General features: G+C 33.4%; 2 protein-coding genes across 2 annotated transcripts; both read left to right on the top strand.

Annotated features, from left to right (window-relative positions):
- The first annotated feature begins 1934 nt into the window (after positions 1 to 1934).
- LOC110696305 (DNA-directed RNA polymerase D subunit 2b-like) lies at positions 1935 to 9899 on the top strand. Its single transcript, XM_021873597.1, has 8 exons — positions 1935 to 2013; positions 4349 to 4858; positions 4955 to 5167; positions 5644 to 6527; positions 6754 to 7048; positions 7369 to 8316; positions 8558 to 8829; positions 9146 to 9899. Exons 1-8 carry the CDS (start codon positions 2011 to 2013, stop codon positions 9645 to 9647), a joined length of 3627 nt encoding a protein of 1208 aa, XP_021729289.1. The 5' UTR covers positions 1935 to 2010; the 3' UTR covers positions 9648 to 9899.
- Positions 9900 to 13872: 3973 nt separating this feature from the next.
- Positions 13873 to 23267, top strand: LOC110696306. The gene is made up of 11 exons (XM_021873598.1): positions 13873 to 14148; positions 15321 to 15802; positions 17622 to 17720; positions 18475 to 18575; positions 18662 to 18733; positions 19360 to 19450; positions 20619 to 20699; positions 21605 to 21667; positions 21752 to 21874; positions 21959 to 21997; positions 22121 to 23267. Exons 2-11 carry the CDS (start codon positions 15422 to 15424, stop codon positions 22247 to 22249), a joined length of 1179 nt encoding a protein of 392 aa, XP_021729290.1. The 5' UTR covers positions 13873 to 14148; positions 15321 to 15421; the 3' UTR covers positions 22250 to 23267.
- Positions 23268 to 23385: the final 118 nt, after the last annotated feature.

Genomic DNA, 23385 nt, shown 5'->3' on the forward strand with positions numbered 1-23385 from the left:
TTTTACCATTAAATTTTCCTCATGGGCATTTTTTTGCCCATGAATGAGACTGCTCTAATAACCTCCTATTTGATTCAACATATTGAATTTGTTATTCAATTCATCAACTGTTTACTTCGACTCCTATTTCCTCTCCTAATATTTTTTTTTTTTTTTTTTGTGACATAATATAAATTTCTAATTAACTTTTGGGTTTGGTATTCACTTATTTAATACAAATAACTATCATCAAGTGTAATGTTACAACTTACAAGATATCATGAGATAAAAGTTATTCAAGTAATTTGTGATTTTTGTAGCATAAATAATAACCTATATACAACTCGTGCGTAGAACGGATCCAAAAACTAATTTTAATTAATAACAAATCACATGTATGAATGGAATTCAATTAAAAATGACAATTTTGCAATGTTTAGTCATCGATATAGGCCCTTTCAAAAGTTCTACTCTGTAACACATTATCATACATCTATTACTTTTTTTTTTTTTTTTTTTACACAATCATACATCTATTACTCTTTACTGATTCTTTTTCCCTCCCAAACTCCCTACAAATCCCACCTAAAACTCACAAGTGACTTATAGATACACTCATTCCATCCTTTTTTTAATTACTCATTTGAGCAATTTCACGAGAATTAATAAGGGGAAAAAAGTTGTAGTAAAATTATATTGGAAAGTTAAATCCACATGAGGTTTGTATAATAATAGAGAGAGAAAGTAATAAAAGTACATGGAAGAATTAAAAATCACATGGAAAAGCTAAACTTTACACAAATATTATTGCAAATTGATGGGTATTTTAATGCAAATGAGATCATCATCTTGGACTTGGACAAAGAATTTGGCTAAACGAGTCAATAACTAATGGATGAAGGAAGTATAAAAGTATACTAGAAATTGAAAATTTTGGAAATACGGAGTATTTTCTTTCTAATGCTTAATATTGGAGCATAATAATTGTTTTTTTTTCTTATAATAGCATAATACTTCCTTTGTTCTTTTTTACTTGATCCGCTTTGACTTTTACACTATTCACCACCTCTCCTAGCTTTGACCGTCTTTTGTGTGATATGTAAGGAAAAATATAGACATATGATATCTTTTTAAATTCGTCTCAATAAGTACTATCGTAATATACAACTTTTATAATTTTTACTTATGAAAAATTAAAGTTATTAATCGCTAAAGTTTTGCATTGACAAGCGTGATAAAAGAAATAAGTCAAGTAAAAAAAGAATAGAAGAAGTAATTGTTATCAACCTTGGAAAGTGATAAAAAAAAAGTACTTAGCTCATAGTATACTTCGTACTTCCTCGGTCCCCAAAAATTTGATGTTTATGGCCAAAAGCTAGTCCCAAAATGATCATCTCATTTGCGTTAAATTATTCTACAATTTATAATAATATTTGTGCAAAGTTAATTTCTATGCAAATTTTGTTTTTCCATATAGTCATATACTTTTATTACTTTATCTCTCTGCTTCATTTCAAACCTCGTGTGAATTAAACTTTTCAACGTACTTTTATTATTTCTTTACTAAATTCCCGTGAAATCTGCTCAAACGTATGAGTCAATTAAAAAAGGACGGAGCCACGGAGGGATTAGAAGTAATTGTATAGCTAAAATACAATTAATGTCCATTTAAGGAAGGCTTAGCAACTCCTCCTTTCATGCAATTAATACTGTCTTCTATGCATTGTACTTGTATCTGTTAATACTGTCTCTTTACATTCCCTTTGAATATTTGTAGGAGTATAACTATTACTCCAATAGTACAAGAATAAATTCAGAATTTTCACTTGATCACATGATACCAATTCCTTGTTTCTCCAAAAGGCAAAAACCCCAAATGACGCTAAATTTCCCTGTTTCTCCAAATGATCACATGATACCCAATTCCCTGCTTCATTTCTCTTTTCTCTCTCCTCATTTCCATCAAATTCCCTTTGTATAACATAACCCTTTTTTTGTTTTCTCTCTCCTCATTTCTGGGTTTAAGCTTTCATGGTATTTGTATTTCTATCTCACCCTCTTTACTTCTTATACGTTCTGTAGTATTTTAGACTTGACAAATTTTGGATTTTGACTTATGGGTAATTGTTTGAATGTTGAAATTTGTGAAACTGGGTGTGTGTGTTTTTTTTTATTTTATTTTTGAATGTATGTTATTTGTTTGTTGGGGTTTGGAATTTTTGTACTAATAGGATGTTAGGCTGTGTTTTATTCACCTTATTTTTTCCAAGTTTAGATCAAATTACTTGTCAAATAAAAAGTTTTAAATCAAATGAGAAAATATAAGTTTAGATCAAATGAGAATAAATAAGTTCATATCATATCACAGTTTGTTTTTATAGTTAAATATCTTTAATTTTGTAATGAAAATTATTTATGAAAATTACGTCTTAATAAAATGCACATTATTGCACATCTAACTATACTCATTTGATATATTTTTTCATTATAAATTATCGTATCAGTTAAAGTGTAGTTAAATTAAACAATTAAATCTTATCATATCAAATCAGACAAGCAAATATAAGATCAATTAAACAAATCTTTTTTTAGGGTTCATTGTAGTATAAAATAATCTAAATGTCGGATGTAAAAATAAAATAAAAACACACACTTAAATATGAGTATTAACCGCGGAGTCTCTCAAGATACAGATTTAGACATTCTTGATTTCATTCCCATAGGTCTTAGTCGTATTTTAGAAGAGGATGTTCGAGGTGTGGCTTTCCCACGCCTAGTTCCTCCTTGATTGTGTGTTTATTTAGTTTTGTGTTTTCGTTTTATTTTCTTTGTTCTTGGCTCTGCCTAAAAAAAAAAATTAAAAAAAAAAATTATGAGTACTAAAGATTGTTTTACACTTTTTGTAAACCACAATCTTCATGCACGTAGTATACTAGTACGCAGTACACTAACAAGCTTAAAATCTTCTCATTTGATAAACAACCATAAACTTTTTTATGGCAGAGGAATAGAAGACAAATAATAAATACGGAGTAACCATTACGGAGTATTGTGTTCTTTTAAAATTCTAATGTAGTTTTATAACTTTTGACTACCACAATTTTTTTAAAAGAATGGAAGGTTGTGATTGTTTGTTTTTTCATTTATTTTTAATTACGGATTAATAATTTTAATTTTAAATAAAAAGACAAATAATCTCAGCATTCATTTAAAAATATTGTGGTAGGCAAAAGTCATATCTATATGTTTTTTGTGTTTTGGATTTTAAAGTGAAAATTTTAAAACAATTAATTCATATATAATGAAGATGAAAAAATAAGTTAAAAATCTAAAATTTCATTAGGCGTGAGATGTTCATGGCCTTCATGCAGCGTAGCTCTGAAAAGTTGTAGGTAGTAAGAGCCTCGGAATATATATTGCCGGAATATAATTTTGGTATGTAATAAAGGGTCCCGGAAATTAACTCCGGTAAGTAGTAAAGGGCCCTGGTTTCTTTTTATTCTGATAGGTAGTGTAGAGGCCCGGAAATCATAGTTGATATTAAGATGAAGGTCCTAGAAATATTTTATGAATGGGGTTGAATTTGGCCGGATATCGAAAAGGTTTAGTGATAATACGGTTTTGGTATTGAAATTTGAAAAATAGACCGATTAAGTGTCGTGTCTGTCAATCTAGGTTCATGTAAAGGATTTTTTTGTTTAGGATAAATAATAGTTGATGACTATGTGAAATGTTTACAAATTAAATGTCATGGGTAGTAAAGTAGATATTGGGTGTAGGTTTTAAAACAAGGCTAAGCTTGGACAAATAAAACTAGAAACTTAGGTAAAATAAAATAGGAATTGTTGAAACTTTTCCCTTTTCCCTACTTATTTGAAACTTTTCCGTTTCATTTTCTTATTTGAAAGTTACCTTCTGTATTTGTTACTTTTAGCCCATACTAGACATCTAGAAATAGAAATACTTAATTGCATTCATTTCCTACATCTAAAATTACTATGCCAAACATCCCTGTGTGGCGCGCATTATGAATAGTGATTCAGATACAGTGATTATAAATCACAATCTAAGAGAAGTTCGAAATACCATTCTTGTATTTGATGCTTACTTGTCTCTTAATCCAATGCTTAGCCATTTGTTACTTTAATACATGAGTTCACTTGAAAACAACATGCAAAGTGTAGCAATTAAAATGTCAAAATCTTGTCGTTCCATATCTAGTTACTTGAATGCCAATGTACGAGGCCAGTGTAAAACTTTGTCACATTCCATGACATGACTGACTAATCGTTCGTTTAAAAGCTGCATCATAATGTTATTCATGTACATGTTTTAATATAATTCCATGATACATGTTGATTCCTAATAGATGGGACTTGTGGGAAAAGATAGCATGGACACCAGCAGTAACGGTAAAGATGGATTTGATGATATTGATCCGGAGAACTGGGATGATGAGGGTATGTATTCGTCAGATGAAGATGCTGATACTATGTACATGAGCTTGGATGACCTTGGTGAGGCTTCATTGACGAACTTTTGCAAGAAAGCATCGTCGTCCTTCTTCAAGCAGTATGGTCTTATCAGTCATCAGATAAACTCCTACAACAGTTTTGTTCGTGAAGGTATAAAGAGAGTGTTTGATAACATTGGTGAGATAACAGTGAATCCAGGCTATGATCCCTCGAAGAAGGTAGAGGGTGGATGGAGATATGCTTCGGTGATATTTGGGAAATTCGAGCTCGAACGTCCTATGTTTTGGACCGGAGAGAAGTTTCAAGCAGATGGTGGGAAAGACTATATTAAGTTGCTTCCCCGACATGCCCGCCTTCAGAAGATGACTTACTCTGCTAGATTGAAAGTTGAGACTCGCCTTCAGGTTTGTTAATGTCACTAAAATAATTTATGATGCTAGAATATCTTTTGTTGTGTAATGTTCTCATTTGTTTGTTCGTGGTTGGTTTTTGATTCTTAGATATATACCCTAGAGAAGGTCATAAGTGACAAGTTTAAAACTGGTAAGTCAGAGTATATAGACAGAACTATATTGAGCGATGAAACAACGGATGTCATCATTGGAAGGATCCCTGTGATGGTGAAGTCTGATATATGCTGGATGAGTCAAGCTGAGAAAGGCGATTGTGAATTTGATCATGGAGGGTATTTTATAGTCAAGGGTGCTGAGAAGGTAGGTTGATCAACATTTTCTCGTATCTTATCTATTCATTGTTTTATGGAGATGACTACGCGAAATAATCATTTTTGGTTCATGTAGCCGACTCCACTTATGGGATTAAAGCTTTAATTGATTGATTTAATCCCGTTTCTCCTATAATCAGAAAAGCTATATGTGTCTTTGTTAGTTTGTTGCAACTTGTTCTAGTTCATAGGATAATTGTTGCCTATTGTTGTAAGTTTTACCGCATTTTGTTTTGCTAAATAATAATGATATCTGACTAAGTTAATGTTTTGAACTTGCTAAAGATACTAAACTGCAATTTATATTGATGGCTATCTACACAACTGCACTTGTATTACCATTGGTTGTATTTCGAATTTAAACTTTTCAAACCGTTCTGCAATCAGTTGAACTCGTGTCTTAGTTCTTACAAGAATGATCGTAGTAACTCTTTATTTTGGTTATGTTGGATATGGTAACTGCAGGTATTTATTGCTCAAGAACAAATCTGCTTGAATAGGCTTTGGATTTCTAGTGAACGCTTTTGGAGGGTTGCTTATCGATCTGAGTTCAGGAAGAGAAGGTTACATGTCAAATTAGCAGAGAATCCAAAAGTTGAAAACATCCGAGGAGGAGAAAAAGTTATCAGTGTGTACTTTGCGTTTGTAGAAGTCCCTATTTGGATACTCTTTTTTGCACTCGGTGTATCATCTGACAAAGAGGTGGTGGAGTTAATTGATTGCAGCACAGATGATGGCTGCATCAGTAACATCCTCTTTGCATCCATTCATGATGCTGATGAGAAATGTGATGGATTCCGTCGTGGTGGCAAAGCTTTGGAGCATATTGACCATTTAATAAAACAATCTAAATTCCCTCCGTCTGAGTCTGCTGCAGAATATATCGAAACATACCTTTTCCCTAGTCTTTCTAGGAACAAGCAGAAGGCCCGATTTCTTGGATACATGGTGAAATGTCTTTTGCAAGCATTTTTAGGCAGGAGAAAGTGTGATAATAGAGATGATTTGAGAAATAGAAGACTAGAGTGTGCTTCTGAGCTTCTAGAGAGGGAACTTAGGGTCCTTATGAAGCAGGCTGAGTGGCGAATGGTGAAGGCAATGCAGCGAGACTTGTATGGAAACCGTGATCTGCAGGGTATCGAGCATTACTTGGATGCATCAATAGTCACCAATGGTCTTAACAGAGCATTTTCCATTGGTGCATGGGAGCATCCTTACAAGAGATCAAACAAGGTTTCTGGTGTGTCTGCAAATCTCAGGCGAACTAATCCGTTGCAGAGTACTTGTGATATGAGGAGAACTCGTCAGCATGTTGCTTACACAGGGAAGGTTGGAGATGCCAGATACCCGTAAGTATTTCAAATTCTTGTCTTATACTCATACATCTCTTTTGTGGTTTAAAATGTTCAAATTTTGAAATGAGTAATTTCTTGTTTTTTTTTTCATTATTGTGGATTGGAGATCAATTTAATCCCTTATTAATGTCATAAGTAGAAAGTACAAAATCAGGGTCAATAAAATAGCCTAAGTTTGTTTCATTGGGTACTCTAATTAAATTTGCAACTATGATTTCAGACACCCTTCACACTGGGGAAAGGTATGCTTCTTGTCTACGCCGGATGGCGAGAACTGTGGTCTTGTGAAGAACATAGCTGCTACTGGACTTGTAAGTTGCAGTATTAGCAAGAAGGGCCTGCCTGATATTTTGGTGAAGTGTGGGATGGAAAAATTAGTGAGCGACACTTGTACTTCGCTGGGTGGAAAGGACAAGGTTTTTGTGGATGGTGATTGGGTAGGAGTATGTGCTGATTCCCTCTCCTTTGTTCAGGAGTTGAGAAGAAATCGTAGGAAGAAGCGTATATCAAGCCAGGTACTATTTCATTTTTCTACCTTTGTTCTGGATTGTAAAGCTGAATATGTATGTCACGTTTTAAAATTATTTTTTCTTTGTGCCTGATAGCTGCTAGTTATTACCGTGTGCTGTGCTCTTTTTTCCTGATATCTTTTCATTACATTGATTCATGATCCCACATTTATGGTGCTTGGTTTGTAACATATTTTTGTATGCTGCTAAACGTTATAGATCTCTATTTAGCCCCTCAGTCTATCCCTCAAATTTGTTTTTGGATTCATCGTGCTGTGTAGTATAAGTTCCTGTGTAAAAATCTAACACATTGTTGGCACTTGTAGGTTGAAATCAAACGTGATGTTCAAAATTCTGAAGTGCGAATATTCTGTGATGCTGGAAGAATACTTCGACCACTTTTAGTAGTTGAAAATTTAAAGAAGACAAAGTTACTGAAAGGGGATGAATTTTCTTTTGAGACCCTTCTAGACAAAGGAATAATTGAATTGATTGGGCCTGAAGAGGAAGAAGATTGTCGCGCTGCTTGGGGAATTAAGTTCCTCTTTGAAGACAAGGGAAAAGACGCTGTCAAATACACTCACTGTGAGCTTGATATGTCATTTTTGTTGGGAATCAGTTGTGGTATTATCCCCTTTGCAAATCATGATCATGCTAAGAGGGTTCTTTACCAAGCTCAGAAGCATTCTGGACAAGCCTTTGGATATTCCAGCACAAACCCGAATATAAGAGTAGATACCTTATCCCACCAAATGTACTACCCTCAAAGACCTCTCTTCCGTTCAGTGATTTCTGATTGTCTAGGAAAGCCAGGATATCCATTAGGCCGCAACCAGATACTTCCAAAGGTGGAGTTTTTCAGTGGTCAAAATTGCATTGTGGCTGTAAATGTCCATCTTGGTTATAATCAAGAAGATTCTTTGGTCATGAGTCGAGCTTCCCTGGAACGAGGCATGTTTAGGACCGAGCATTTTAGGAGTTACAAGGCTGAAGTTGACAACCAAGAGTCATCAGAAAATAGGAGGAATTTTAATGATACTGTTAAGTTTGGGAAGATACAGAGCAAAATAGGACGGGCTGACAACCTTGATGATGATGGATTTCCATACATTGGAGCAAACTTGCAGAGTGGAGATATTATCATTGGCAGGTGCGCGGAATCTGGGGCTGATCATAGTGTCAAGCTAAGGCATACAGAAAAAGGCATGGTGCAGAAAGTTGTCCTGTCAGCAAATGATGATGGGAAGAACTTTGCAGTTGTTTCACTTAGACAGGTAATGGTGTGCTATTTTTTTATTTTTGGGAAAGAAAGTATTGATGTGCTTTGGATCAATTATGTGGGTTAAATATAAATGTGTGAACATATTTTGTGATGTGATATGTATGTAATTAATCATACAAAACTACAAAAGCATTATGTGATGTGACAAAATGTATGATCTGGGTTAAATTCCATCTTGAAATCCACTTCTTTTTGTGATTTATAAGTCAGTGTCATGCTGTCAATTAATGCAGGTCCGTTCACCTTGTCTTGGTGACAAGTTTTCGTCGATGCACGGCCAAAAGGGTGTTATTGGACATCTTGAGTCACAGGAGAATTTTCCGTTCACAAAACAAGGGATAGTGCCTGATATAGTAATCAATCCTCATTCATTTCCCAATAGACAGACTCCTGGCCAACTACTGGAGGCTGCCCTTGGGAAGGGTATTGCATGTGGTGGTTCATTGAAATACGCCACCCCATTCTCTACTCCCTCTGTCGAATCCATAACGGAGCAGCTTCACAGGTCAGTTTATACTTTTTTGTATTCGATTCCCTCCTGTTATTCTGTCTGCATTACTGTATTTTTGCTTGAAAATTAACTCCCCTCCCTTGACAAATAAGACTTAAATTATGTGAAGATGATAAATTAGTTATTGTTATTGTGATGTTATATACTTATATACTACCTCTATTTCATATTATTTGCAACAATTAGATATTTTCTACTCACTTTTTATGTCAAATCGTTGCAAATTGTATGAAACAAAGGTAGTATATAAATTTTGATTAAATGAAGAACGGAAATGCTTGATTAAATTCTTCTGTCACAATGATTGCAGGGCTGGATTCTCAAGATGGGGGAATGAAAGGGTCTATAATGGAAGAACAGGAGAGATGATCCGTACCCTCTTATTCATGGGGCCCACTTTCTATCAGCGTCTGGACCATATGTCTGAGGACAGATATAAGTTTCGAAATACAGGTCCCGTACTTCCACTGACCCGGCAGCCAGTGCTAGACAAGAAACGGTTTGGGGGAATCAGGTTTGGGGAGATGGAACGGGAATGTCTGATCGCCCATGGTGCTTCAGCCAACCTGCATGAGCGCCTTTTCACTCTAAGTGACGCGTCCCAGATGCATGTTTGCAGGAAATGCCAGAACATTGCTAATGTGATCCTAAGGACAGTCCCTGGTGGCAAAAAGATCAGAGGGCCTTACTGCAGGTTCTGTGAATCTGGTGAAGAAATCGTGAAGGTGAATGTGCCATATGGGGCTAAGTTGTTGTGTCAAGAGCTCTTCAGCATGGGTATTTCGCTTCGTTTTGACACCAAACTCTGCTGATACTAACCAGTCTTTCGTTCAGTATATCAGTAGCTATCTTGTAAAATCTGGTAATATGCTTTTGAACCTGTTCTTGACTAACAGTGCTATTAGTATTTATGTAAATCTGGTAATATGCTTTTGAACCTGTTTGATCCTTCAGGAAAAGGTGGATAGTTTTGCCTAATTTTCCTGCAGAACATGCTTGGAATCATGAAGAATGTTTCAATCTGACATTAGTTTGATAAAATTCCAATCCTCAATTTGTTAATAACTTGAATATGCTACATGTTGTATGGTTTATCTCTTTTAATCTTAGTTCATTTATCTGTGATTTGTAAATGAGCTTGTTCTCTAGTTTGTCTCTAATAATCTTAGCCTAGTAGATAACTAAGCTTGCTCTGCCATGTTTATATGCATTATTGGTAGTAATCTAATACGAACTACTCTATTAATGTATAAGTCATTTGAATTTCTCTAGAATGTGTGATAATGATAATTTTAAGCTTTTCAGCCTTTTCAAGTTGTCATTGGTAAAACTGAACTTTTTGTGTTGGGTCGGATTATAATCAAGTTACTTCAAAATACATTTGGTTAATTAAGTAACAGGTTGAAATGGCTATGGCCGAAACATGTTCATTGTTAGGGTCTAATTTGGTTATTTTTGGTCGAATGTTGTATATGGTATCAATTGCCATGATTTGGATTGTAAACGGATTTAGCCGGTGTTTGGTGTAAGCAAATCTTTCCAGTGTCTACTGCATGTAACAATACAACTGCTCCTTATTAGATGATGGTAGAATATCAAAAGGCCTCTCTTTACAGTAATGTAATACGAAGTAAATATGTATGGTTTCTGTTTTTGTGAATATTTGATCACTTGGAGAGTTGGAGAGTGCATGAGAGTAACATTTTTACTTGTTATTTTTGGCATTGAGGTTGATTTTATTTAGCTGAGCTCCCAAAGCCCATAAAATTAGAATATATATACTCCGAATTTGTGTTCATTCTTCTTTCCACTTTTATATGGAGCCTAAATATTACTCCGTAGTAGCTTCTTGCCTTCTTATGTATTTCATCAGGTGCCATCTTTTGGATAATAATTTCCAATAGTGAACTTTGGCTTGAGCAATCAAGCCTGACACATGAATTTGGGCCATGTATGGATCAACTATTTTATGAAATATTGGCACGACATGTAGCTCATGAGCCACCTAACTAACCCAAAAACGCGTAAGTTCAAAACGAGGGATGCTTAATAACCATCTTTACATTATGGTCATACTCCATAATATCAAACCCCTTATAACTCATATCGGGTTGACTTATGTGAAGTTTCAATTCATTAAAAATTTCTCCTTATCTACCATAAAGAAGTTTTAAAAAATGAAATAAAAGTGTTAACTCATAATATTCTTTATTATTAGATGAAGTTTTTTCCATGGAGGCGGATGCACAATGCTCCGTGCATCTTTTTCTTTTTAAAAAGGCGGATTAAATATTTAGTTGTTTAATAAAGAACATACGGTTATTTTATAAAGAACATCTAGCTGTTTTGTATAGAACATCTCATATAGTTGTATTGTAATGAACATATAGTTGTTTTGTAAATAACATATAGCTATTTTTGTAGAAAAAACATCAAACTTTATGTTCCTTGTATATATTTAAAGAAAATCCGTAATATTAATAAAGAACATGATTATGAAAGGTGGTCAACTTCAGCCCGACCCGATCCGACTCGAAAATAAGGCGGGTTTTGTCAAGCCTAAAAATGCATTTTTAGTTAAAAATCCAAACCTGACCCGAAAAAAACCCGCTATATTTTTCGGGTTTGGGCATGAGATATTTGTTAAGGCTCGACCCAACCCGATTTTTTGATCACCTATAATGATAATTTAATGTAATGAACATTATTTTTATTCAACCACCAATCTAAAGACAAAATTCAAAGAACATTTCAAAATAAACAATTGTCACAAATAAAAATACATTATACTGACAATCAAAGAACATGAAAATAAAGAACATTATTTAACCTTCTATAACATGTTCTTTTTAGTATTGAATGTTCTTTACATTTCTATACAATGTTCTTTACAATTCTATAATAGGTTTTTTTTCACTTTAACTAAATGTCCTTTACATTTCTATACAGTGTTCTTTCCGCTTTTTTCTTAAAGGGATGCACCATGCGGATCGTGCATCCGCCTGCATGAACCATGCATTGGCTATTAGGTAATACTCGTATTAAACAAAAGTATAAAACACATTGGTTTAGGAATACAAGGTGGCCAAATCAAACCGGTAAGGCTTTTTTCTTTCTAATTTTTGTAAATAGAGTCGCAAATGACAATAATTTAATATACAACCCCAATTCTTATTACGTGCAACAAAGGAATATTTTGTGTTTCACAAATAATACATTTTGTTGCACATAATAAAAAATGGAGGTAGTAAAAGAAATCTTATTTAATACTTCGTATATCAAGTACCTGTACCAAATCCAAATATTTAATCAAATAAGCTAATTGATATCGGTAGTTTTATATCATTGTAAAAAAAGAAATATAAATAAATTTATGCTACCACAATCATCTTCTAGCTTCATCCCTTGTATATTTCTCTATTCACTAATTAATTTAACAAGTTATATTACTTTGATTTTATAATTTACAAGATTTATTTCCTACACTTTGTGCATCTGCATCTTCACCAAACCATACTGCCTTTTCTTATCCTTCAATTTACGTTATTTCAATCACTCATTATTATCATCCTTTTTTCCCTTTGTTGCTTTTTTTATGTCTTAACCATTAACAATTTTAATTGAACTTCTAGCAATTCTATGATGCCACAATTATTTCCTTGAATAATGATACTTCTTCCACTCTCATATAAAAGTCTCATTTATTATATTACACTCATTTTTAGATAGTACTCCGTATATACTCCCTTCGTCCCTTAATTATATGTCTATTTTCTCTATTATGTGAGTAATAAATAAAGTAAAAATGACATATAAAATTAAAGGACGAAGCCACAGAGGGAGTACTCCCTTTGTCCCTGAAAGAACGATTCATTTGGCCTAATTTTAGTCCCAAAAAGAATGACCCATTAGCATTAAAATACCCACCAATTTACAACAATATTTGTACAAAATTAGCTTCTCTATATAAAATTTTGTTTTTCCATATACTTTTATTACTATTTCTCTCTACTTTTTTGTAAACCTAATATAAATTTATTTTTTCAATATATTTTTACTTATTTTTATTTAACTTTATTAATACCCGCGAAATCAACCCAAAATGGTCGTTTTTCCGGAGACAAGGAAGAAGTATTTTGTAACATAGATATTGGAACTTTTATTTTTTATTTTATTTTATTTTTAAGAAAATAGATATTGGAACTTGTTTTTTTTTATTATTATTTTTTTTTTTGAAAGAAGATATTGGAACTTGATTACTTAAATGTAAACATAAAAAAATGTGGAGTTTGAATAATTACGGAGTAAATTTTTAAAAAAGAAAATTATGATAAGTATTTGTAAGAGTAGTTTACTTGAAAATGCTTCATGAAAAAAAAAATTAAGAAAAATACGTGACCTTTTAATTTTAAGAAATATTTTAATCACCATCCTCTAAATTGTTTTTTTTTTTTTTTTGCAAGATACTATGGATATGATGAATGACGCATTCTTGTCCGCATACAAAATACGAGTAAATTTTAAGGCTAATGAGATCAAATTACGATTGAATGATTGATCGAATTCAATTGGGCGTAAAATTAAAACACAATAACAAATTAACGAGTGAATAAATTCAATTAGATTAGATGTAATAAGTTCAATTCACATAGGTTTGTGTAGGTAAACAAACACGTCTGAACACCATGAAAAAAAATTAGCATCCCATAACTACAGTCGAAAAGTCTAATACTGCAATAAAGTGACATTTTAAAAGTCTAATACAACATAAATAGAGTTTAGACCATTAAACCCTTTTTTTAAACAACACCAAAAAATAAAATAAAAAAATGCACATTATCTTCCCAACAGTCCACTTGTTCAAACTTTACAATACTTTATAAACTTTCCAAAAAAACATTATTATATAAATTCCTTCCTTATTTTACTCAAGTTTTTTCTTGGACTACCCAATCAAAAAACAAAACCATTTTTATAAAATAATCACAAAATCAAACCTTAAAATATACAACTTCCAAAAACAGAATATTATTAATACAGTATTAATTAGGGTATCAGTATAATATATTGTATAAAAATAAAAATAGAAATACAAATAATTAAGACATAATATATGAATTAAAACTTACTATTATACGAACATATAAATTCGTCATTTTTATCATTAGATCAGTGTTATCGCTCTTCCTTTTTTTCTCATCATCATCGATTCATCGTCTTCGATTTCGTAGATCGTACGAGAACCAATTTTCTCTCTCCTCTTTTTGGATTGATTCTTGCATTTTATTCTTCAGCTAATCTGCACTTAATCAGGTAGTACATTTATTCTTGATTTTTTTTTTATCGAATTTATTTTCGTCGAATTTTGATTTTGTTGATTTGTTTGATAATTGATTGTACTAAAAAAAATTAGGTTTTGTGTTTTGTTGTTTTTCGAAAATGATTGATGAGAAATTACGTTGATTTTGTAAAAATTTGGGGAATGTATAGTAATGCTGTAATATGTATGTGAAATTTGTGTGAATTTGATTGTTTTTGGATTGAATTTTGAGTTTGTGTTGATTATTTTAATTTGGTGGTTGATTGTTTCAGTTTAAAAATTAGCACTTTTTGACGTTTGGTTTGGAATTAATTTGAATTTTTCTTGACTTGATTATATTATATTTTATGATGGTATTGTATAAATTGATGTGACACAAAACCTAAATTACTGGATATTATTCTCTTGCGTCATTTTTGTTCAAATTAGTGTGTATCTTGAAATAAACTCATCTTTGGTTGTAATTATTGGATTTGTCAGTTGTAATTTACTTGGTGTATTATGAGCTTTTGGATTTTGGTAGTCTGAAGCCCTTGGATTGTCATCTCATTCTGCGTGTATAATTAAATTGAGTATTTTAGCAATTGGGATGTAGATGTATTTGCATTGGTTATTTGGAAAAATGCAATTAGAAAACTGGGTTTGTTGATTTCTGTAATGGTTCTTATTTTGAGCCTTGCTTGATTCACTGTTTCATTCCGTAAAAGGCGTTACAGAACATAATTATTTAATTATAGCCACTGGGGTTATTTAGATGAAATTGAGATGAAAATTTGGTAAGTTTTGTAGGGAATTATTTCTGGTGGTCTATGATTAATGGGAGGCTGTTTTTAGTTAAATAACTTTTTTTTGCCCTGAGTTTTGTGGTCTACAACAAATATCAAGATATATGTGTAGTTTGTTACTTAATTGTCAATAAATTTCATATTTAGGCATTGTTGCCTTGAGTGCTTAAAGGATTTTGAGCCGGTGTGAAATTTCTGGTCGGCCACCTGATAAGTGATAAAAAAAGCTCTATGCCCACCAATTAGAAGCTTTTTTACATTTTTGAATGTTTAGTATGGCATGGAAGTGAATACATCAATAGAAAAGACTGCTTTTAATTTTATTCTTGGAAACCAAGTGATTACTTGTCTTAATTTGTGAATTATGTCTTTCAATGCAGGGCAATCTGGTTAGGATACCATTTTAGCCAATCAAGACTATTGTTATGTGGGATTTGAATTGTGAATGATGTGGAATTCCGAGATAATGCCAGGTTTCTAAATGAAAACATCTCGTGCATGGCAGTTACGTGTAAGAGACCTGGTGACTATGCCTGGGTCGCGTCAGCGGCCACATATGAAGAGGCCAGTATGGATTATAATACTGGTCTCTATGGTGTGTCTTTTTCTCATTGCTGCCTATGTCTATCCGCTCCGAAATTCTGCCCCCTGCAGTTTCTTTTCCTCTAGTGGCTGTCTAATTTATGCTGAAGAAGAATCCACTCCTACTAGAGAGCTGACCGATGATGAAATTTATAGCCGTGTTGTAGTTAGAGAAGTCTTAAAAACACCTCATGTTGAATCTAAAAACCCAAAAATTGCCTTTATGTTTCTGACCCCAGGTACCCTACCTTTTGAAAGACTCTGGGATAAGTTCTTCCAGGTAACTGCTGATATCCCTTTTTTCCTTCATTAGTTTTCTGTCATTATTTGGTTTATGTCTTTTCTCTTGGCCTTCATCTGAATGAGATGTCTTTTCTGGGCTGTGTGTCTTGACACTGCATTGAAGCATTTTTGTTTACATTGTCTTTATTTTCTTACTCATATGAGGAGTTGATGTTTCTAATCTAACCTTGTGCTTCATCCATTTACCAATGGATGAATCATCATGGTCTCCAATGCAACTGTTTGACCATAAATATCTTTAATTGTACATTAGTAAGAATTATAAAAATTTAATATTCGTTATATTGATTCCGTGGGTGGACTTACATGTGAAAATATACATTAAGATGAAGCTAAAAAGATATCACGTGACTATTTAAGTGAGAATTTACGGTTAAAATAATATAAAATTGAAGTTTGACCCTCAGAAGAGAGACGGTGCAACTATAAGTGAACAGAGTAAGTATTGTATATCTCTCTGTTCACCTGTACGGAGATGTTATCTTCCCAAGGGCTGAAAGGTAGGCGAAGATTTTGATTCCCTCATTCTTTGACTTGTATTTTGGAGGCTTGGAGGGGTTAATTGACTTTTGGAGATCAATTATTTAGGACATTTCTGTTGTAGAAGATATGGGGTGAAGACGTAAGAGCCTGAGACATAGTACACTGGAATTTGTAATTGTGCTTGTACGGTGCACATAATAATTTTCAGGTATTCTGGCCAATATGTATTAAGGAGTGATTGAAAGAGTAAAGTAAACGGAAGAGCGCTGGGAGCATAGATGCCACATATGTAATGTCCTCTAAATTCACAATCATTTTGGGTTTGGGTGATTGCTAAAACTGTTACTTTTTCCTCCTGGTATTTAGGCTTTATGCTTTATGTTTGCTTTCCTTCTTGGGGACATATTTCATAAATACCACACATCAAACACCCTTTACACTCATGTTCATTGGACCAGCAATGTACAAGTGTCTTAGTTAGGAAGACTTGTATGTGAGATGATTGGGAGTTTGGGACTGAAACTCTTCTGTCACTGATATGAGTAAACCATGATTGAACTCGTCTACTTGCTCCAAAAGGCTTGAACAGCTCGAATTTGGATTTGAGGAATTCAATGCTTTTGGATTGAGTTATCATATTGCTTTCAAATCAAAGTATTATTCGCTAGTATGTTTTACGTTGTAGTTTTTATATTTTCTATGATTGCTTATTCGGAATTTGGTTCTCTTATGTGGTCATATAATAAAACATGTCTACAGATTGGCATGAAATTTCAGAAAAAAGCCTATTGGGAATGTCCAAATACCATAGCCTTGCCAGCTATCCTAATTTTACTCTAGCACATTAGGGTTACTATGGTTTTTGGAGTTGAATTTTGAATTCTACCAATACATGGGCTTACAGAGTTGGGCTTACAGAGTTTGCTCTAGATTTAACACTTTATTGTCCTTCACTTTTGTCATATTGATTTTAGATACTAAAAAGACTGGCATTTGTATAATTTCGGACTCACTGACCTGTCTTTACTCTAATCATCACATAAATGATATACTTCCTCCGTTCTTTATTACTTGACCTGCTTTGACTTTTATACTATTCACCATCCCTCCTTTGACCATCTTTTGTGAATAATATGTAAGAAAAAATATATTCATGTATGATCTTTTTGGATTCGTCTCAATAAGTACTATCATAATATATAACTTTTATAATTTTTACTTATGGAGAATTTAAATTATTGATCGTTAAAGTTTTGCATTGGCAAGCGTAATAAAAGAAATAGAGGAAGTAACATGTTTTTTTTGGTCCTCAGGGTCATGAAGGCAGATTTTCTGTTTTTGTACATGCATCAAGAGAAAAACCAGTGCATGTTAGCCGTTACTTTCTTGGTCGTGACATACGCAGTGACTCGGTAAATTTGTTACTTTGCTGTTAATTGCTGAGTCTTACCTCATAGATTTTCTTGTATTATCAGTGAACACTGTAACATGATTACTTTTAAAGACAAAGAAGCATGTGTATGGGGAAAAAGAAAATCATGGTCGTATTATTTATTTGGCTGTTAATAGCAGCCAACGGACTATTATCAAATTAATATTCTTCTGTTGCAGCATAAGAATAAATCTTGAAGTGGTATTTGTTTTGAAATTTCTGCTAGAGTTACTCTAAAACATTAATAGTTGTTTGGACAAGGAAATGAAAGAAAAAGCTCTTGGACTATTCTTTGTCATTCTGTGTGTTAAGGAAGCTTATTTATAATGTTCTACCAGTATTATAATATTCTTTTATTGTGTTTCCAGCATAAGTTGCATGTCCAATATTTCAGCTATTATTTGTTGTCTGTATTTTTTGTGACTATTCAATGTATAGTGTTAGTAAAATTTAATTGGCTGCTTTCTAATGCTAACTCTCTTGAAGACCTGTACCTATGATTAATTCACAAATCCTCCATGTGAACTGTGATCCGAGAAATGTGAATTGGTACTAATATAACATACTAGCCTACTAGGTAGCAAATCGTGTTCCCATACCCACTTATACCACGATTCATATTGCAGGTTTTCAACTTTATTTTTTTTTTTTATTTTTTTTATTTTGCATGTAATGTGGCATCGTTTGGTAATTAAATAATATTTTGATATATACCTCTGTCAAAATTTTCACAGGTAGTCTGGGGTAAAATCTCAATGGTTGATGCAGAAAGGAGACTACTTGCTCATGCTCTTAAAGATCCTGATAACCAGCACTTTGTATTACTATCAGACAGGTAGGTACTTTTGTTTGGACTTTGGAAGATAAGCTCAATATCAAATGCCAATCGTGATAACATTGTATTTTTTTTGGTCTTTGCAGCTGTATACCGCTTCATAATTTTGATTATATCTACAACTATCTCATGTTCACAAATGTCAGCTTTCTTGACTGGTAAGAAGCTAATTCTGCAACGATAATATAGTGACTTAGTGCCTTAATTGTTCTCAAACACCACATGGTTTCTAGATTCTTGTATAATCATGGGAATTGGATGTTGTATTTCCATTAATAGCTATGAAACTCAGACCTGGCTGCTAGTTTATGGCAGCTACATGTTTAGGTGTCAACTTTTCCATCCTTTGAAGTCTGAACATGGTTAAATTGAATGAAGTGTCATGCATCCAACTCATGGGTAATTGAGGTTAAGTGAAGAGTTTGAGTAACATAGGTGTTGAATAATGAGTGTTATTTCCAAAGTTCAGCATTAAAATCAATTGAATCTAACATATCTGCTTTTCATTTATCATTGTTTGTCACTAGAACATTTCATATTTCTGTACTACAATTGTATTGTTTAGAGCTGCTACTGCTTGTTTGTCTAATCACGCAAACGTATTTTATTGTTTTTTTTTTATTTTTTTTTCAAGTTTGCTTGATGAATCCAATGTCTGTATACGGCCTTGAAAATGAACATCAATATATGTTTATTGATCTTGATTTCACACTTCTTTTTCTGATATTTTTGTACACTTATTTTGTTGAGACAAAGCTAATCAGCCCTGATTTTCTCTTTTCAGTTTTCTTGATCTAGGGCCACATGGTACTGGAAGATATTCTGAGCACATGTTGCCCGAGATTGAAAAGGATGACTTTCGGAAGGGATCACAGGTATTAATTAACGCAAATCTAGCTTATGTGACTATTGGGCTGCCATATGTTTCACAGTTGATCTCCCTTTGTTAAGAATTATGCCACCATGCTTGTCAGAATTTAGTCAGATTGAGTTTGAATGTGTGATAACTTATATGTCTTTTCTAACCAAAAATAGTAAAAAGATTGAAGGATTTCTGTGTGTATTTTTCTCTCTCATTTGTATCATTTATCCCCTTGTTTAAAGTATGGTTAATACTAAGGATTCTTATTTTTGTGGTTCTTTAACCAAAGTTCTCATTTGTAACTCAATGTGTAAACTCGCTGAAGAGAATTTAGTTTCCATTTCAAATTATCCCATTAGCAATTCTTTTGGAAGGTTATTTATTTCTTTGTTTGCTGCACTATGCACTTGCATTAAATTAGTGTGTAAAATACTGAAATTTGAAATTATCCTGATAGGAAAACTAATTTGGACCTTTTGTGTATTTCTGAGCTTTCCTTCTGGTTTTATGTGCTGTATAGGTCCTCTAAAGAAGCATATATTCTGTTCTATAATCATAGTCAACCATTGCCTATCTTGAGGGTGCTGGTAAAGTCATGCATGTTAGAATATAGAAATTAGAAAAGAAAAGTTGTAGTCTTCAAGGTGATAAATTTTGTTGTAGAAAACTTGTATTCAGGCCTCCTTGTCTTGTCAATTTCATGTTGCGGCTTCTGCCAACTTCACTTTTCCTGATTAGGGAAAGTTTAATTATCCTTGATTTCAGACCCTTTTTAAAAAAAAAAAAAATGAGATTTGAGAAGGTTTTCCGTGAGTTGATGTATTTAGGGAATGCTTTTTGAGTAGAAGTCACTCAATACTCGAAGACAAACTAGTTTTTTTCCCTGTTTTGGACCAATCCATCAACAGGAAACTTTAGGCTTAGTACTTTTTTGAGCATCTCTATCCTTTATTTACGGTTCTCCCGGTCTCTCCGTTTGCACCTTATATCTGAATCTTCTGGTCATTGTGTGTGTGTGTGTGAAGGAGAGAGAGAGAGAGAGAGAGAGAGAAATCCGTTTGTAACTGTAGATCCATGTCTTCATGCTTCTCTTGTTTGCAACTTTTAATAGTCTGAAATGTTATTGTTCCCTGTGATTGAGAGATAAATTTTAACTTTTAGTTTTTAAATTTCTTTTTCAGTGGTTCACCATGAAACGCCAGCATGCCCTGATTGTTATGGCTGACAGCCTATACTACAGAAAATTCAAGCTATATTGCAGGGTAAACTTTACAATATATTGTTTTTGTTTTGATTCTATGTAAGATTCCTGCTTTCTTATGGGGACAATGTCTTGCAATGATGATTTCTATTCTTTAGAGTATTGTTCTTTGAATTGCTATTGCATCCCTTCATATGCATTTGGCTTGAAGGTTACATAGTTTTCTTCTGATGTACATAACCTTATCCTGCCTGCACTTCATTTGAAGTTACAGCCAACTGTGTAGCATCTTGGAATAAGGGTCAACGGTAACCAACTCTTTGAAAAGGTTGGGCCTGTGTTTCTAGGACTTTTTATTTTACCTCAAGTACCCTCCTTAACCCTTGGACTTGGGTATGATGACTATGATCGTTTGACACCTCTTTTTAATTAAACTGTGACACTTAAGACTTGTACCAGGTTCTGCTCACAATACCTGAGTCCGAGCAACAGGGTTGTTTGTTTTTTTACTCACTCTCCATTCAGAATTGTAACAAGGTTGTGTATTGCCCTGTGAAATTAAGTTTACTCTTGAGTGACATGCTAGCTAACTCTAAGTTGTTTCAAGTACAAAATCCTTTACTATGTGAGGTTCCAGTATTTCCAAAGCTTGCGCATACTGGTGGGATCGAGCAAAGCTGGGAAAGTGAACCTGAAGTGGATTGAACTTTGAGTCGTCCGATTGACCGATCCTCTCCTGGAATCCGTTCATCTTTTGTGCAATAAATATGATTGTTACTGAAGAATGAAGTTATTGTCTTTTTTGAATTCACCTTTATGCCAATTATTTGGTGCTTCGACTTTGGATATGACATAGTGTCATAACTAGTGAAGTTATTTAGTGTTTCTCTGCTGCTAGACTGTTAACATTTTGGAACCTATGAAGATTTTTATGTTGAAGTAGGTTTTTTTTTTTTACTTCCACAGCCAGGAATGGAGCACGGGAAGAACTGCTATGCTGATGAGCACTATTTGCCAACTTTCTTCCATGTCAGTAGTCTATTCATAAATTTTCCGTCTTGTAGATTACCTTGTTCTGTATGTTCCTGAATTTTTGTTTTTATATATGTTCAGATGACTGATCCTGGAGGAATAGCTAATTGGTCAGTGACATATGTTGATTGGTCTGAGAGAAAGTGGCATCCCAGGTCCTATAGAGCCGAAGACATCACATATGAGCTTCTAAGAAATATGACAGTATGATTTCCGTACCGTTTGACTTTTGCTTTTGCAGTCATTGATAATGAGTAGTTTGCTAACTGTTTTTTTGGCATGACGCAGTTTCTTGATCAGAGTGTGCATCTGACAAGTGATGAGAAGGTATAAATTATTTTTACTCTACCACTAAATTCTTGAGAGAAGAGTTGAACATGCATGGTAGTTTTTGGCTGACAATGTATTGTAGACTTGAACCACTTGGTAAATAAAGTTTTTGTGTTACAGAATCCAGTGACAATAACACCATGCTTGTGGAATGGACAGAAGCGGCCTTGCTATCTATTTGCTCGGAAATTTTATCCTGAGACATTAGAAAAGTTGATTACTCTTTTCTCCAATTATACGGTGGTATAGTGGGGGAACTTCTTCATTCTTTATGGTCGATTGATATGGTTGACCTCGTATTTTTTGGTATATATAAACAATAGGATGCAGCGAGGTTTAAACATGGAGTATCCTTGGATGAATTTACTGTACACAACCGTTGCAATGTTCAGAAACGTTCGGTGATTGGCTAAGCTATCAGCAATACAGCATTGCTTGACATGAGGGCAAGGAGATGAGGGCTTGATTTCTTCCGATGGTTCATGCTTTGTAGGCCAACTATGTGCAGTCCCTTCTGCCTCCCTTAGAGCTCTTCTTGTTTGGTCATTTATAACCGTAAAATTTTGGGTTGCAGATACTCAATTAGGCTTGTTTTTAAGCGAGTATATACTCCTAGTATAATTAGTCCCTCTTTGTTTGGGGGTGTAGTATTATTGAACCTTGTATTTTAGTGCTATGAGCTTTTGCTTTTGGTAATGAAATATAAGTTAGAAAGATTTGTTATGTAGAATTAGTTGAAGCCAATATGATTACTGTATGTCGAGAAAAAGTAAAAAAAAAAAAAAAACATCAAATAATGGATTAGCTAAAAATGACGCATGGAACTGATCAACAGATATATATAGGTGGAGAATTGTAATCCAAGTTAAACAGCAACTTATTTTTATTTTGAGGGCAAGTTAAACAGCAACTTATGAATTATCAGAAATGCCTCGAAATTTTATGACATTATTTACTTATTTATTTATAAAGTAGTACGGAGTATTATTTTGTTGGCCAATGGCAAATGGACTTTATTTTATTAGCTTTGTAAAAGAATGAGCCTATCTTGATTCTTGACTTGTGCTAAATCAAGATCAAAGTCAGTAAAAACCTCAAGCCAATCTAGTTCACTTTTGTGATTAACTTCAATTTAGCAATTGAATGTGTTAAAATATTGCCCTCCCTATTAACATGAGAAAGGAACAAAGAGTGAGGGATAGGATAGCTTAGGTGGTAAGAGCAACAAAAAAAAAAAAAAAAAAAAAAAAAAAAAAAAAAAAAAAAACACAACCTAGCTGCAATGTGTCATAATGTCATCGACTATAAAACCTACCACATTATTTGGCTTCAATTGTCATAAAATCTTAGGCCAGGTGCTATTGCACGCAACTAACATCATGGTT

Source organism: Chenopodium quinoa, unplaced genomic scaffold (genome assembly GCF_001683475.1).
Source record: "Chenopodium quinoa cultivar QQ74 unplaced genomic scaffold, ASM168347v1, whole genome shotgun sequence".
NCBI classification, from domain to species: Eukaryota; Viridiplantae; Streptophyta; class Magnoliopsida; order Caryophyllales; family Amaranthaceae; genus Chenopodium; species Chenopodium quinoa.

Coding starts and splice junctions, on each gene's coding strand:
- LOC110696306 (XM_021873598.1), top strand. CDS start 15,422: ATGAAAACATCTCGTGCATGGCAGTTACGTGTAAGAGACCTGGTGACT. Junction 17,721..18,474: donor GTGACATACGCAGTGACTCG/GTAAATTTGTTA, acceptor AAATTTTCACAG/GTAGTCTGGGGTAAAATCTC. Junction 18,734..19,359: donor AATGTCAGCTTTCTTGACTG/GTAAGAAGCTAA, acceptor TTCTCTTTTCAG/TTTTCTTGATCTAGGGCCAC.
- LOC110696305 (XM_021873597.1), top strand. Junction 4,859..4,954: donor AAGTTGAGACTCGCCTTCAG/GTTTGTTAATGT, acceptor TTTGATTCTTAG/ATATATACCCTAGAGAAGGT. Junction 8,830..9,145: donor ATAACGGAGCAGCTTCACAG/GTCAGTTTATAC, acceptor CAATGATTGCAG/GGCTGGATTCTCAAGATGGG.